The 16,666-nt window shown below is 35.9% G+C and overlaps 2 protein-coding genes across 2 annotated transcripts; both read left to right on the top strand.

The window, feature by feature from the left end:
- The first annotated feature begins 1,666 nt into the window (after positions 1-1,666).
- Positions 1,667-2,416, top strand: LOC134819887 (zinc finger protein ZFP2-like). The gene is made up of 2 exons (XM_063830040.1): positions 1,667-1,793; positions 1,944-2,416. The coding sequence occupies exons 1-2, from the start codon at positions 1,667-1,669 to the stop codon at positions 2,414-2,416; spliced, it is 600 nt and encodes a 199-aa protein (XP_063686110.1).
- Positions 2,417-4,329: 1,913 nt separating this feature from the next.
- Positions 4,330-16,434, top strand: LOC134819886 (zinc finger protein 208-like). Its single transcript, XM_063830039.1, is given in 8 exon segments — positions 4,330-4,627; positions 4,630-4,956; positions 6,593-7,606; positions 8,508-9,101; positions 10,300-10,814; positions 11,039-11,351; positions 15,632-15,730; positions 15,733-16,434. Coding segments are annotated over 8 exon segments (3,768 nt in total). The 5' UTR covers positions 4,330-4,423.
- Positions 16,435-16,666: the final 232 nt, after the last annotated feature.

Raw genomic sequence — 16,666 nt, 5'->3', positions numbered from 1 at the left:
TCAGGATTTTAAACAGTGACATAAGTTCTTGAACAGTGGCGGGTGAATGTACGGTTAGAAAGTTTCTGCTATTACAAGTTATGTCTAATGTCATATGTGATAATTTTGGATTGTTTTCATTGCTTCATTACAAACGAAGGGAGACTGTACCGATTATTTTTCCCCAGTACATGAAACTAATACACAAAATAATGTGCTATATATTAAATATAGCTGATCAGAGTGTAACTCTGTAATATAATATTACAGTTGTTCGGAAGAATGCGAGCAGTCGAATGGTTCGCTGTAAAAGACATAGTCCAGACAAGAAGTCTGGCTATTTTACGGCCGTTCCCATGGGACCATTAGTAGAAGTAGCTCCTATCAGAACGGTGCCGTGGGAACCGAAAAATACCCGGTCTACTAAATACTGATTGGAGTGTACAGTGTGCGGAGTGTTTTGAATTTGACTTACCTAGTTATCGTCCTACTTGTATGATCATAAAATTAAATACCAATTAGTGCAAACGTGTTCAGTCAATCGACCCACTGAACAACTATAGAATTTCCAAGACCCTATTATTCTTTGGCCATATATATTACGGCACGATCGATTCTTAGGTGGCTAAACGACAAACGTTAATCTATACAATTCTTAAACTATGAGATAGTACTTTAATCTAAAAATACACTTTTATATTACTCCTGATTTTTACATTTCAATTTTCACGTAAAACATTGTAGCCATAGGTTGATCATGGACACTGACAGCTTAATTTTAGATAATAATGATTTATGAGTTTCTCTAAAGTTAACTCTAAACTTGTGTAGTCCAGTCATTTATGGACATTTATGGAATTGAACCTGCAAATTTTCGTATACTCACGAAATTTTGCAAAGACCTTCCCAAAAGTATGAATAAAGGATTTTCGGTTGGAGACATATTGACCACGCCGATATTGACCCAATAACGTAACCGACCCTTTGCTTCTGAAGGCCGTGGAGACTTCAAAATAGGCTTAAACGAAGCCGCATATGCAAGTTTATATAGGAGTTATTGAGCAACACATGGCCTAAAATCCTTACTTTTCGAGAAATTCGCCAAAAACCATTTAGGGCGTGGTGCTGTGCCCATTTTTGATAGGATCGTGATAGAGTCTTTAGACAGGGTGCAAAAGAACCGCAATTAGCATATTAATATATGACTTACGAAGAAACAGATGCCTTAAAGTGCTTACTTTTTCAGTTATTGGCGAAAAACTGATTTCCGGTTCCAGAAATCATGCAAAAATATGGGTATCTCGTAAATTGGGCTATGAAGGCCAAACAGATTTTTGAATGAGTGCAAATTGTGCAGAATGGCCATGTTTATATACAACTTATGAAGCAACATGTACCCTAAAACACTTACTTTTCGAGTTATTTGGGGGAGAAACATTGTATTATGTCCATTTTTACCTGTAAAATACAGTCTCACGAGCTGCTCTGTGCGCGCAAGGGACTTTATGACGTCATCGCCAAAATAATACAAACGCTAATTACACGCGTTAGAGAGCAGTTAGAGATTTAGGAATTTCGACTCGTTGCTCAGTTTGCTATTTGTCACAATCTGTCAAAATATGAGGATAACTTTTTTTTCAGTTAACTGGTCCTTTAATACTTCATATTATTAACAGTAAGATTGGCTATGTCACAGAAGAGAAAATTGTCTACAGATGTAGTGGTGGCAGCTGCTGATACAATCATGAATTACAAACCTAACAATGCAACTGTAATAAAAACTGAGATTAAAACTGAGCAGGAGGAGTTAGAAGGTAAACCCCATGGTTTTCTTTGTCCGAAATGTGAAGCCCATTTTCTGTACGAGGAGTACTTTTGTCATCATGTCAGAGAGCATCATGAAGATATTAGCAGTGTATGTAATTTGGAATCCAATGCACTGAGAAATTCCACGAAATTGTCAGGAAAGTTGATGAATCCAATAGCAGGAGAGAAATCTCTCAAGTGTAATGAATGCTCCTCATCTTTCTCAGATAAATCTAATCTCACAAGACATCAGCGTATCCACACTGGAGAGAAACCTTTCAAGTGTAGTGAATGCTCCTCAACTTTCTCTCAGAAATCTCATCTCAGAACACATCAACTTATTCACACAGGAGAGAAACCTTTCAAGTGCAATGAATGCTCCTCATCTTTCTCTCGGAAATCTCACCTCACAACACATCAGCGTATTCACACTGGAGAGAAACCGTTCAAGTGTAATGAATGCTCCTTATCTTTCAATGATAAATCTAATCTCACAAAACATCAGCGTATCCACACAGGAGAGAAACCTTTCAAGTGTAGTGAATGCTCCTTATCTTTCTCTCAGAAATCTAATCTTAGACGACACCAGCTAATTCACACTGGAGAGAAACCTGTCATGTCAAAAGAGTGATCATAATAATATGCTTGTTCTGACAGAAGTAACCGTGTCAAACACAAACGTATTCACACGTCATATTGAATACAACTTTATCGACGAAAGCAATATTTCCAAATGTATATTGAGGATGTTCCCTTGATTAAACTTTTCAGTTTTCAACTGTTCAAGATGACTCACAACTAACAGACTCTTTGTGGTCTCAGTGTAGATGTTGAATAATGAGCATGTTCTTTTGACAATATCAGGGAATTACTTTCAATACACAGTTGATTATTGACGACATATATATATATATATTATGAAAATTGCATTGTCATGTTTTATTTGATATTTAACTTATCTAAAGTTTATTACGATTTTACACGTATCTGATTTAACAAATATCAAACATTTGTATCCCTGAGTTTTTATTCATTTATTTTAGATTTATTCTGTTTTTAAAACTCAAACTGTCAAATTTTAGTTGGTGATAATTAAGTTGATCGATTATTTAAATGATTAAACGTATTATATAATTAGAATTACCCCACAACTTATTGATTGGTTTTAATACTTCATATTATTAACAGTGAGATTGGCTATGTCACAGAATAGAAAATTGTCTACAGATGTAGTGGTGGCAGCTGCTGATACAATCATGAATTACAAACCTAACAATTCAACTGTAATAAAAAAGGAAATTAAAACTGAGCAGGAGGAGTTAGAAGGTAAATCCCATGGTTTTCTTTGTCCGAAATGTAAAGCTCATTTTCTGTACGAGGAGTACTTTTGTCATCATGTCAGAGAACATCATGAAGATATTAGCAGTGTAAGTAATTTGGATTCTAAGGTGCTGAGAAATTCCACAAAATTGTCAGGAACGTTGATGAATCCAATATCAGAAGAGAAATCTCTCAAGTGCAATGATTGCTCCTTATCTTTCTCTTACAAATCTAGTCTGATCAATCATCAGCGTATTCACACAGGAGAGAAACCGTTTAAGAAACATATAGTGTCTATATGTGATGATTAACTCTGAAAAACCAGCATGAGAGTAGGCCTGGCCATCTCGAAGTGATAATAATAATTAAATGTTTCGCAGATTGGCAATTGATCGGTGTAGTTGGTGTTGTACACACTGCACTGATAACGATATCACGTTGTACGTGTAATGTAAATATAGTGTGGATAAAATGCGAATATATATTCTAAATAACTGATAAAATGATATTCCACACAAATCATGAAATTGTGCTGTATATGAGTGGTGATTTCGCTCTGAGAATCAGGGTCAGTAGCTCAATCGGTAGAGCAAGAGACGCGAAATCTCGAGGTTCTGGGATCATTCCCCAGTTGTCCCTAGTTTTTCAGAGTTAATCATCACATATAGACAGCATGAGAGTAGGCCTGGCCATCTCGAAGTGATAATAATAATTAAATGTTTCGCAGATTGGCAATTGATCGGTGTAGTTGGTGTTGTACACACTGCACTGATAACGATATCACGTTGTACGTGTAATGTAAATATAGTGTGGATAAAATGCGAATATATATTCTAAATAACTGATATTAACGATTAGTATACCTGAGTTATTATTTGTTCCGTATTTAAAACTCAAACTGTCACACATTTTGCCGGTGATAATTAATTTACTTAAAATTTAAAACAATTAATCGTATTATATAATAAGAGTGACCTCACAACTTATTGATTGGTTTTAATACTTCATATTATTAACAGTAGGATTGGCTATGTCACAGAAGAGAAAATTATCTCCAGATGCAGTGGTAGCGGCTGCTGATACAACCATGAATTACAAACCTAACAATGCAACTGTAATAAAAAAGGAAATTAAAACTGAGCAGGAGGAGTTAGACGGTAAATCCCACATTGGTTTTCTTTGTCCGAAATGTGAAGCCTATTTTCTGTACGAGGAGTACTTTTGTCATCATGTCAGAGAACATCATGAAGATATTAGCAGTGTAAGTAATTTGGATTCTAAGGTGCTGAGAAATTCCACAAAATTGTCAGGAACGTTGATGAATCCAATATCAGAAGAGAAATCTCTCAAGTGCAATGATTGCTCCTTATCTTTCTCTTACAAATCTAGTCTGATCAATCATCAGCGTATTCACACCGGAGAGAAACCGTTCAAGTGTAATGTATGCTCCTTATCTTTCTCTCAGAAATCTAATCTCACAAGACATCAGCGTATTCACACTGGAGAGAAACCGTTCAAGTACATAATGAATGCTCCTTATCTTTCTCCCAGAAATCTACTCTCAGTCGACACAAGCGTATCCACACTGGAGAGAAACCGTTCAAGTGTAATGATTGCTCCTTATCTTTCTCTGATAAATCTAATCTCAGACAACACCAGCGTATCCACACTGGAGAGAAACCTTATAAGTGTAGCGAATGCTCCTCATCTTTCTCTCAAAAAGCTCATCTCAGAACACATCAGCTTATTCATACAGGAGAGAAACCTTTCAAGTGTAGTGAATGCTCCTTATCTTTCTCTCAGAAATCTAATCTTAGACGACACCAGCTAATTCACACTGGAGAGAAACCTGTCATGTCAAAAGAGTGATCATAATAATATGCTTGTTCTGACAGAAGTAACTGTGTCAAACACAAACGTATTCACACGTCATATTGAATACAACTTTATCGACGAAAGCAGTATTTCCAAATGTATATTGAGGATGTTCCCTTGATTAAACTTTTCAGTTTTCAACTGTTCAAGATGACTCACAACTAACAGACTCTTTGTGGTCTCAGTGTAGATGTTGAATAATGAGCATGTTCTTTTGACAATATCAGGGAATTACGTTCAATACACAGTTGATTATTGACGACATATATATATATATATATTATGAAAATTGCGTTGTCATGTTTTATTTAATATTTAACTTATCTAAAGTTTATTACGATTTTACACGTACGTATCTGATTTAACAAATATCAAACATTTGTATCCCTGAGTTTTTATTCATTTATTTTAGATTTATTCTGTTTTTAAAACTCAAACTGCCAAATTTTAGTTGGTGATAATTAAGTTGATCGATTATTTAAATGATTAAGGGGGCCGGGGGGGGGTCTTCATCAAAATTCTCTCGAAATTGACTTTATAGTTGTTTCTGGTAGAAGGGAGTGATATCTACCAGCTGCTTTTGGTCCCATGGAAAAATATTGTTCCTAGCCGAAATTATCGCCGGTCTAAGGTCAGCGCTTATGTGTAATTGTATTGCGTGAGCGATTTTCAATCGAAAATTCTGAAAATCGAGTCTAAAAATCTATCTTCTCCTACATTTTTTGAGCAATCACCCTGAAACTTTCAGGATATGTTCTAAGGACCATTTAGAAGAGATCGTTCAAGCCAAAATTTTGAGATAGGCCTTTAAAAAAATTTTATTAATTTTTGAAAATCTTGGACCTGAAAAAATCGTAAAAAAACGAGGTCCAAGATTTTCAAAATTGAATAAAATTTTTTTAAAGGCCTATTTCAAAATTGTGGCTTGAACGATCTCTTCTAAATGGTCCCTAAAACATATCCTGAAAGTTTCAGGGTAATTGCTCAAAAAATGTAGGAGAAGATAGATTTTTAGACTCGATTTTCAGAATTTTCGATTGAAAATCGCTCGCGCAATACAATTACACATAAGCGCTGACCTTAGACCGGCGATAATTTCGGCTAGGAACAATATTTTTCCATGGGACCAAAAGCAGCTGGTAGATATCACTCCCTTCTACCAGAAACAACTATATAAAGTCAATTTCGAGAGAATTTTGATGAAGACCCCCCCCCCCGGCCCCCTTAAACGTATTATATGATTAGAATTACCCCACAACTTATTGATTGGTTTTAATACTTCATATTATTAACAGTAAGATTGGCTATGTCACAGAAGAGAAAATTATCTCCAGATGCAGTGGTGGCAGCTGCTGATACAATCATGAATTACAAACCTAACAATTCAACTGTAATAAAAAAGGAAATTAAAACTGAGCAGGAGGAGTTAGAAGGTAAATCCCATGGTTTTCTTTGTCCGAAATGTAAAGCTCATTTTCTGTACGAGGAGTACTTTTGTCATCATGTCAGAGAACATCATGAAGATATTAGCAGTGTATGTAATTTGGAATCCAATGCACTGAGAAATTCCACAAAATTGTCAGGAAAGTTGATGAATCCAATATCAGGAGAGAAATCTCTCAAGTGTAATGAATGCTCCTCATCTTTCTCAGATAAATCTAATCTCACAAAACATCAGCGTATCCACACTGGAGAGAAACCTTTCAAGTGTAGTGAATGCTCCTCAACTTTCTCTCAGAAATCTTATCTCAGAACACATCAACTTATTCACACAGGAGAGAAACCTTTCAAGTGTAATGAATGCTCCTCATCTTTCTCTCAGAAAACTTATCTCAGACAACACCAGCGTATTCACTCTGGAGAGAAACCTTTCAAGTGTAATGAATGCTCCTCATCTTTCTCTCGGAAATCTCACCTCACAACACACCAGCGTATCCACACTGGAGAGAAACCTTTCAAGTGTAGTGAATGCTCCTCAACTTTCTCTCAGAAATCTCATCTCAGAACACATCAACTTATTCACACAGGAGAGAAACCTTTCAAGTGTAATGAATGCTCCTCATCTTTCTCTCGGAAATCTCACCTCACAACACATCAGCGTATTCACACTGGAGAGAAACCGTTCAAGTGTAATGAATGCTCCTTATCTTTCTCTGATAAATCTGCTCTCAGACGACACCAGCTTATTCACACTGGAGAGGAACCGTTCAAGTGTAATGAATGCTCCTTATCTTTCTCTCGGGAATCTAATCTCAGACAACACCAGCGTATCCACACTGGAGAGAAACCTTTTAAGTGTAATGAATGCTCCTCATCTTTCTCTCAGAAATCTAATCTCAGACAACACCAGCGTATCCACACTGGAGAGAAACCTTATAAGTGTAGCGAATGCTCCTTATCTTTCTCTCAAAAAGCTCATCTCAGAACACATCAGCTTATTCACACAGGAGAGAAACCTTTCAAGTGTAGTAAATGCTCCTTATCTTTCTCTCAGAAATCTAATCTTAGACGACACCAGCTAATTCACACTGGAGAGAATCCTTACAAATGTAGTGAATGCTCATTATCTTTCTCTCGGAAATCTAATCTTAGACGACACCAGCTAATTCACACTGGAGAGAAACCTGTCATGTCAAAAGAGTGATCATAATAATATGCTTGTTCTGACAGAAGTAACCGTGTCAAACACAAACGTATTCACACGAAATATTGAATACAACTTTATCGACGAAAGCAGTATTTCCAAATGTATATTGAGGATGTTCCCTTGATTAAACTTTTCAGTTTTCAACTGTTCAAGATGACTCACAACTAACAGACTCTTTGAGGTCTCAGTGTAGATGTTGAATAATGAGCATGTTTTTTTGACAATATCAGGGAATTACTTTCAATACACAGTTGATTATTGAAGACATATTATATAATATATATATATTATGAAAATTGCATTGTCATGTTTTATTTGATATTTAACTTATCTAAAGTTTATTACGATTTTACACGTATCTGATTTAACAAATATCAAACATTTGTATCCCTGAGTTTTTATTCATTTATTTTAGATTTATTCTGTTTTTAAAACTCAAACTGTCAAATTTTAGTTGGTGATAATTAAGTTGATCGATTATTTAAATGATTAAACGTATTATATAATTAGAATAACCCCACAACTTATTGATTGGTTTTAATACTTCATATTATTTTAAACAGTAAGATTGGCTATGTCACAGAAGAGAAAATTATCTCCAGATGCAGTGGTGGCAGCTGCTGATACAATCATGAATTACAAACCTAACAATTCAACTGTAATAAAAAAGGAAATTAAAACTGAGCAGGAGGAGTTAGAAGGTAAATCCCATGGTTTTCTTTGTCCGAAATGTAAAGCTCATTTTCTGTACGAGGAGTACTTTTGTCATCATGTCAGAGAACATCATGAAGATATAAGCAGTGTAAGTAATTTGGATTCTAAGGTGCTGAGAAATTCCACAAAATTGTCAGGAACGTTGATGAATCCAATATCAGAAGAGAAACCGTTCAAGTGTACTGATTGCTCCTTATCTTTCTCTCGGAAATCTAATCTCAGACAACACCAGCGTATCCACACTGGAGAGAAACCTTTCAAGTGTAGTGAATGCTCCTTATCTTTCTCTCGGAAATCTACTCTCAGACAACACCAGCGTATTCACACTGGAGAGGAACCTTTTAATTGTAATTTATGCTCCTTATCTTTCTCTCAGAAATATAATCTCACAAGACATCAGCGTATTCACACTGGAGAGAAACCGTTCAAGTGTAATGAATGCTCCTTATCTTTCTCTGATAAATCTAATCTCAGACAACACCAGCGTATTCACACTGGAGAGAAACCTTTTAAGTGTAATGAATGCTCCTTATCTTTCTCTCAGAAATCTAATCTCACAACACATCAGCGTATCCACACTGGAGAGAAACCTTTCAAGTGTAATGAATGCTCCTCATCTTTCTCTCATAAATCTAATCTCACAACACATCATCGTATTCACACTGGAGAGAAACCTTTCACGTGTAATGAATGCTCCTTATCTTTCTCTCACAAACCTGATCTCAAAGCACACCAGCGTGTACACACTGGAGAGAAACCTGTCAAGTCGAAGGAGTGATCATATTATGCTTGTTCTGGTATAAGTAACCTTGTCAATCACAAACGTATTTACACATAGTAAAAACTTTACCAACGAAAGCAGTATTCCAAATTTTTTATCGGGGAGGTTCCCGTTGATTTAATTTAACTTCTTTAAGAGCATGTTCTTTTGACAACATCAGGGAATAACTTTCAATTTTCATTGTTACCTTACTTTCATATATTTTTATATAAATTACTAAAAGATTAATAACAAACATTCTGATTTGTTTTTCCTGTTACATTTGACCCAGTTAACCATTTTAACCAATGATAATTTTAGTGCTGTGTATTTGAATTGATCGACTCGATTGAAGATCTGCTTGAACTACTGATTATCAAGTTACGATGATATGGATTCTGTCCTAACCTTGTTCTCACTAACTTGAATTCCATATAAAATAAGATTTGTAGAAATTATTTGATTTAAGTTATTTTAAAATTTGAACTGTGATGCGATCGAATTGTTATAATATTAATATAATGATAATAATGTGAAAGACAGTAAGTTCGAACCATAGCAATAAACAGTTGATTATGGACGACATAATATAAATTATAAAAATGGCACTGTCAGCTTTTCTTTGATAATTTATATTCGTATTTTATATTCAGACGTGAATTGATGTACCGTTTAGTACGATTGTACATCTAGTATTAAATTTTACTTATTAACAATTAGTATACCTGAGTTATTATTTGTTCTGCATTTAAAACTCAAACTATCACACATTTTGTTGGTGATAATTATTTTATTTAAAATTTAAAACAATTAATCGTATTATATAATAAGAGTGACCTCACAACTTATTGATTGGTTTTAATACTTCATATTATTAACAGTAGGATTGGCTATGTCACAAAAGAGGAAATTATCTCCAGATGCAGCGGTGGTGGCTGCTGATACAATCATGAATTACAAACCTAACAATTCAACTGTAATAAAAAAGGAAATTAAAACTGAGCAGGAGGAGTTAGAAGGTAAATCCCATGGTTTTCCTTGTCCGAAATGTAAAGCTCATTTTCTGTACGAGGAGTACTTTTGTCATCATGTCAGAGAACATCATGAAGATATTAGCAGTGTAAGTAATTTGGATTCTAAGGTGCTGAGAAATTCCACAAAATTGTCAGGAACGTTGATGAATCCAATATCAGAAGAGAAATCTCTCAAGTGCAATGATTGCTCCTTATCTTTCTCTTACAAATCTAGTCTGATCAATCATCAGCGTATTCACACCGGAGAGAAACCGTTCAAGTGTAATGTATGCTCCTTATCTTTCTCTCAGAAATCTAATCTCACAAGACATCAGCGTATTCACACTGGAGAGAAACCGTTCAAGTGTAATGAATGCTCCTTATCTTTCTCTCTAAAATCTACTCTCAGTCGACACAAGCGTATCCACACTGGAGAGAAACCGTTCAAGTGTAATGATTGCTCCTTATCTTTCTCTGATAAATCTAATCTCAGACAACACCAGCGTATCCACACTGGAGAGAAACCTTATAAGTGTAGCGAATGCTCCTCATCTTTCTCTCAAAAAGCTCATCTCAGAACACATCAGCTTATTCATACAGGAGAGAAACCTTTCAAGTGTAGTGAATGCTCCTTATCTTTCTCTCAGAAATCTAATCTTAGACGACACCAGCTAATTCACACTGGAGAGAAACCTGTCATGTCAAAAGAGTGATCATAATAATATGCTTGTTCTGACAGAAGTAACTGTGTCAAACACAAACGTATTCACACGTCATATTGAATACAACTTTATCGACGAAAGCAGTATTTCCAAATGTATATTGAGGATGTTCCCTTGATTAAACTTTTCAGTTTTCAACTGTTCAAGATGACTCATAACTAACAGACTCTTTGTGGTCTCAGTGTAGATGTTGAATAATGAGCAAGTGTAATGAATGCTCCTTATCTTTCTCTGATAAATCTAATCTCAGACAACACCAGCGTATTCACACTGGAGAGAAACCTTTTAAGTGTAATGAATGCTCCTTATCTTTCTCTGATAAATCTAATCTCAGACAACACCAGCGTATCCACACTGGAGAGAAACCTTTCAAGTGTAATGAATGCTCCTCATCCTTCTCTCAGAAATCTTCTCTCACAACACATCATCGTATTCACACTGGAGAGAAACCTTTCACGTGTAATGAATGCTCCTTATCTTTCTCTCACAAACCTGATCTCATAGCACACCAGCGTGTACACACTGGAGAGAAACCTGTCAAGTCGAAGGAGTGATCATAATATGCTTGTTCAACAGAAGTAACCTTGTCAATCACAAACGTATTTACACATAGTAAAAACTTTACCAACGAAAGCAGTATTCCAAATTTTTTATCGGGGAGGTTCCCGTTGATTTAATTTAACTTCTTTAAGAGCATGTTCTTTTGACAACATCAGGGAATAACTTTTAATCTTCATTGTTACCTTACTTTCATATATTTGTATAATATAAATTACTAAAAGATTAATAACAAACATTCTGATTTGTTTTTCCTGTTACATTTGACCCAGTTAACCATTTTAACCAATGATAATTTTAGTGCTGTGTATTTGAATTGATCGACTCGATTGAAGATCTGCTTGAACTACTGATTATCAAGTTACGATGATATGGATTCTGTCCTAACCTTGTTCTCACTAACTTGAATTCCATATAAAATAAGATTTGTAGAAATTATTTGATTTAAGTTATTTTAAAATTTGAACTGTGATGCGATCGAATTGTTATAATATTAATATAATGATAATAATGTGAAAGACAGTAAGTTCGAACCATAGCAATAAACAGTTGATTATGGACGACATAATATAAATTATAAAAATGGCACTGTCAGCTTTTCTTTGATAATTTATATTCGTTTTTTATATTCAGACGTGAATTGATGTAGCGTTTAGTACGATTGTACATCTAGTATTAAATTTTACTTATTAACAATTAGTATACCTGAGTTATTATTTGTTCTGCATTTAAAACTCAAACTATCACACATTTTGCTGGTGATAATTATTTTATTTGAAATTTAAAACAATTAATCGTATTATATAATAAGAGTGACCTCACAACTTATTGATTGGTTTTAATACTTCATATTATTAACAGTAGGATTGGCTATGTCACAAAAGAGGAAATTATCTCCAGATGCAGTGGTGGTGGCTGCTGATACAATCATGAATTACAAACCTAACAATGCAACTGTAATAAAAAAGGAAATTAAAACTGAGCAGGAGGAGTTAGAAGGTAAATCCCATGGTTTTCTTTGTCCGAAATGTAAAGCTCATTTTCTGTACGAGGAGAACTTTTGTCATCATGTCAGAGAACATCATGAAGATATTAGCAGTGTATGTAATTTGGATTCTAAGGTTCTGAGAAATTCCACAAAATTGTCAGGAACGTTGATGAATCCAATATCAGAAGGCCCCGTGACAGCATGGACATTTTTTCGTAATTCGCATCTTTTTGACTTAACGTTAACTCAAAAAAATGCCGATTATCTGAAAAAATGCAAAGCAATTCGCATCTTTTTACAATAACTCGCATCTTTTGGCGTTAAGCTTAACTCCAAAAGATGCGATTTGACGTCGTATCAAATAATTTTGACTTGAAATAATCAAGATTTATCCCCAAATCGCATCTTTTGGCGCTAAGCTTAACGCCAAAAGATGCCGTTTGACGGATAAAGTCGTAAAATCTTAAAATGCGTTTTCAAATGGCATCTTTTTGAGTTAACCTTAACTCAAAAAGATGCGATTTAGGAAAAACTTTCGCGCGAAATTTCAAACTTCTTCTTCCGAATTCTTGAATTGCTACATTTTGCAAATCAGCTGATATTTGTAACTTTAAAAAATAACTGTAACTTATATATTTATACAGGTCCCCGGTTTAACAAGCATTCAGGATAGAACCAGCAGCGGTTAATGACACTGAAACAGAGATGAAACACAGTAAGAACAGCAGAAAGAGTGGAGTGTGATAAATATCTTCTTTTCTTCTGCACTGGGTACTGATACTGATTACTGGAGTCGGTTATCTAGTCGAAGCCTAGCCTCTTTGTAACTGGCAAGTGCTTTTCCGGATTCAATTTTCAAATAGTCCTTGGCCTTTTCAGCTAGTCGTGAATTTCGGCAATTTCCGATATTTTCAGACGATTCTTCATTAGGTCCTCAATCCTGAGCACTAGGATTACCTTAGTTGTTGCTACTATCTAAATTATTTGCTCATGCTACTGGCTCGATAGGTTCAAAAGTTTATTTTCTATTTATCACGAAACAAAATTTGTGCTCAAAAGTGATTTGGGCAAAAGCTGAGACAGCGCTCACGCAGGTTAGAACAACCAACCTCCCGTTTATTGCAACAGCGTTCTGGCCGCTGAGCTACTTGAGAGATGTCCTATATAAAATTTTAATGATTATATAATTGTCTTTATATTTTGGTAAAAAATGCTTATTTGGCATAAATTAGCATCGCATATAATCGTCAATAACTGGATTAGTCAATTTCGAGTTTGTATAGTACCAAACACACGTACTGATATAGGGACTGTATGTAAACAATTAAGTACAATATTTCTATTCTATACAAAACTATGCTGTTATGTAATACTCCCAATTAAAGTGCTCACACTTGAAACTGGCGGTTCCGTGTAAAAGTTTTTTGTAAGATTTTGCACGATGTTTAATGGGATGACTGTTTAATTTAGAAGTTGCATCGACCTCTCGAACTCACATTTTGATCCAGGGCCATGTTTGGTGCCATAGCTTGCGACAACGATGTCACAAATCTGAACGATGTCACAAATGTCAGGACAATCTGCCACAAACCGCCAGTTTCAATTGTGACAAACAGCTTATCAGTTAGTTGAGCAGTGATATTTTAATATCTCTGCGCTGTTTCTTTTTTTTTCAACAAGTCACATCTTTCATCCCGGTCGCTGTCCCGGTCCCGGTCAAATGCTGATTTATGATCCCGGACCCCGGTCCCGGTCCCGGTTAATTCAGGATTCTTGGTCCCGGTCCCGGTCCCGGTAAGATAGAAATCCCAGAAATTATCGGTCCCGGTCCCGGTCCCGGTCACGGTAAATTGATAATCTCAGTCCCGGTCCCGGTCAAGTCACATTTTGTATCCCGGTCCCGGTCCCGGTCAGGCCTAAAATCATGTCCCGGTCACCTCCTGTTAAAATTAGATATAGCGTTTTACACTTTCTGTTCTTCCTCCTTACTTCCTAGACTTAGAACTTTCTTAATGTACGAATAAGAAAATAAGAATTTTTACTACTATCAGACTATATTTGTATCTTTAATACATTATCTACTTATTCACTAGCTTGCTAAAATTCATCGGCACATTACCGCTGCTCGAGTTACCTAGCAAAGCCCATGTCAGTTTATGATATATTTATCATGAAAAATGATTTTGCTCAGAGTGATCTGTGCAAAAAAATGAACATTTACTGTACGGGGTATCGAACCTGCGATCATCCCGCCAAGCTGGCAAGGCAAGCGCTCTAGGCTGCACGCCACTCCTGTGTTACACAATACAAAATTTTGATGACTATATTTTTGCAAGACATGAACCGTGCTTATATGGCAGAAATTAGTACCGCATACAATCCTCAATTTCGGGTTTGTCATGATTGTAATTGGGAAGTGGGAACAACTCTTCTGCATTTAATTAGAACTGTCTGTACAGTTTACAAATACAATGGAGTAAATACAAAGGTTGTGTACACTACTGTGCTGATATGGAAAACTCCCGACTATATGTTGCTACAATTGATTCGGGGGCGTGGATGAGGTTTGTAATTTAGCTATTTAGGCATTTGCTTTTGACTGATTTATCTTCCGGACAGTTCTTGGAACATTGGAAGTTCAATAAAAATCAGTGCAGTAGAGGAGTAAACTTGCACGAGAGTTAAAATGGTACTATTATAATCTGTGTTGTCAGGTAAGATTTCAGTTTTCACTTTTTAGTGGGGAGTTTTAAAGATTTCAATATGAATACTTAATTTCGTAACGCCAAATCGCATCTTTTAGAGTTAAGCTTAACTCAGAAAGATGCGTTTTAGCGAGGCGTTGTGAAATTTTCAAAATATTTCTAAAACCGCATCTTTTGGCGTTAAGCTTAACTCCAAAAGATGCGATTTAGCGACGCGTTACAAAATTTTCAAAATATTTCTTAAACCGCATCTTTTCGAGTTAACGACACGAATTACGATTCTAGCTTTCGGTCTAAAGCGCATCTTTTGGCGTTAAGACTAACTCCAAAAGATGCGAGTAAAGAATCGAGAGATGCACGTTGACGACTCGGGTTTTTTAAGAAATTTCAGCGTAGAAATGCATCTTTTGAGCTTAAGCAGGCATCTTTTTTGCGCCAAAGCGCAATGTCCAGGGTGTCACGGGGCCTATCAGAAGAGAAACCGTTCAAGTGTACTGATTGCTCCTTATCTTTCTCTCAGAAATCTAATCTCACAAGACATCAGCGTATCCACACTGGAGAGAAACCGTTCAAGTGTAATGAATGCTCCTTATCTTTCTCTCAGAAATCTACTCTCAGAACACATCAGCGTATCCACACTGGCCTGGAGAGAAACCTTTCAAGTGTAATGAATGCTCCTCATCTTTCTCTCATAAATCTACTCTCAGAGCACACCAGCGTATCCACACTGGAGAGGAACCTTTTAAGTGTAATGAATGCTCCTTATCTTTCTCTCATAAATCTACTCTCACAACACATCAGCGTATCCACACTGGAGAGGAACCTTTTAAGTGTAATGAATGCTCCTTATCTTTCTCTCATAAATCTACTCTCACAACACATCAGCGTATCCACACTGGAGAGAAACCTTTTAAGTGTAATGAATGCTCCTTATCTTTCTCTCATAAATCTACTCTCACAACACACCAGCGTATCCACACTGGAGAGAAACCTTTTAAGTGTAATGAATGCTCCTTATCTTTCATTCAGAAATCTCACCTCACATCACATCAGCCAATTCACACTGGAGAGAAACCTTTCAAGTGTAGTGAATGCTCCTCATCTTTCTCTCATAAATCTACTCTCAGAGCACATCAGCGTATCCACACTAGAGAGAAACCTTTTAAGTGTAATGAATGCTCCTTATCTTTCATTCAGAAATCTCACCTCACATCACATCAGCCAATTCACACTGGAGAGAAACCTTTCAAGTGTAGTGAATGCTCCTCATCTTTCTCTCGGAAATCTACTCTCAGAGCACACCAGCGTGTACACACTAGAGAGAAACCTGTCATGTCAATGGAGTGATCATAATATGCTTGTTCTGGTATAAGTAACATTGTCAAACACCAACGTATCCGAACATATTAAAATCTTAAATCAGACATATGCAGTTTTCCCAAATTTATATCGAGGATCAAGGATGTTCCCTTTGATTAAACTTTTCAGTTTTCAACTGTTCAAGAGGACTCACAACTAACAGACTCTTTGAGGTTTCAGTGTAGTTGTTGAATAATGAGCATGTTCTTTTGACAATATC

Source organism: Bolinopsis microptera, chromosome 8 (assembly GCF_026151205.1).
Source record: "Bolinopsis microptera isolate Bmic1 chromosome 8, MBARI_Bmic_1.0, whole genome shotgun sequence".
In the NCBI taxonomy this organism is placed as follows: Eukaryota; Metazoa; Ctenophora; class Tentaculata; order Lobata; family Bolinopsidae; genus Bolinopsis; species Bolinopsis microptera.
Note: the sequence above shows the minus strand (reverse complement) of the source record. Positions and strands in the feature narration are given on the sequence as shown.

What these genes read in the sequence shown, in the direction of transcription:
- LOC134819887 (XM_063830040.1), top strand. Translation starts at nt 1,667, where the DNA reads ATGTCACAGAAGAGAAAATTGTCTACAGATGTAGTGGTGGCAGCTGCT. An exon ending in TGAGCAGGAGGAGTTAGAAG is followed by an intron (nt 1,794 to 1,943) that starts GTAAACCCCATG and finishes CGAAATTGTCAG; the next exon opens with GAAAGTTGATGAATCCAATA.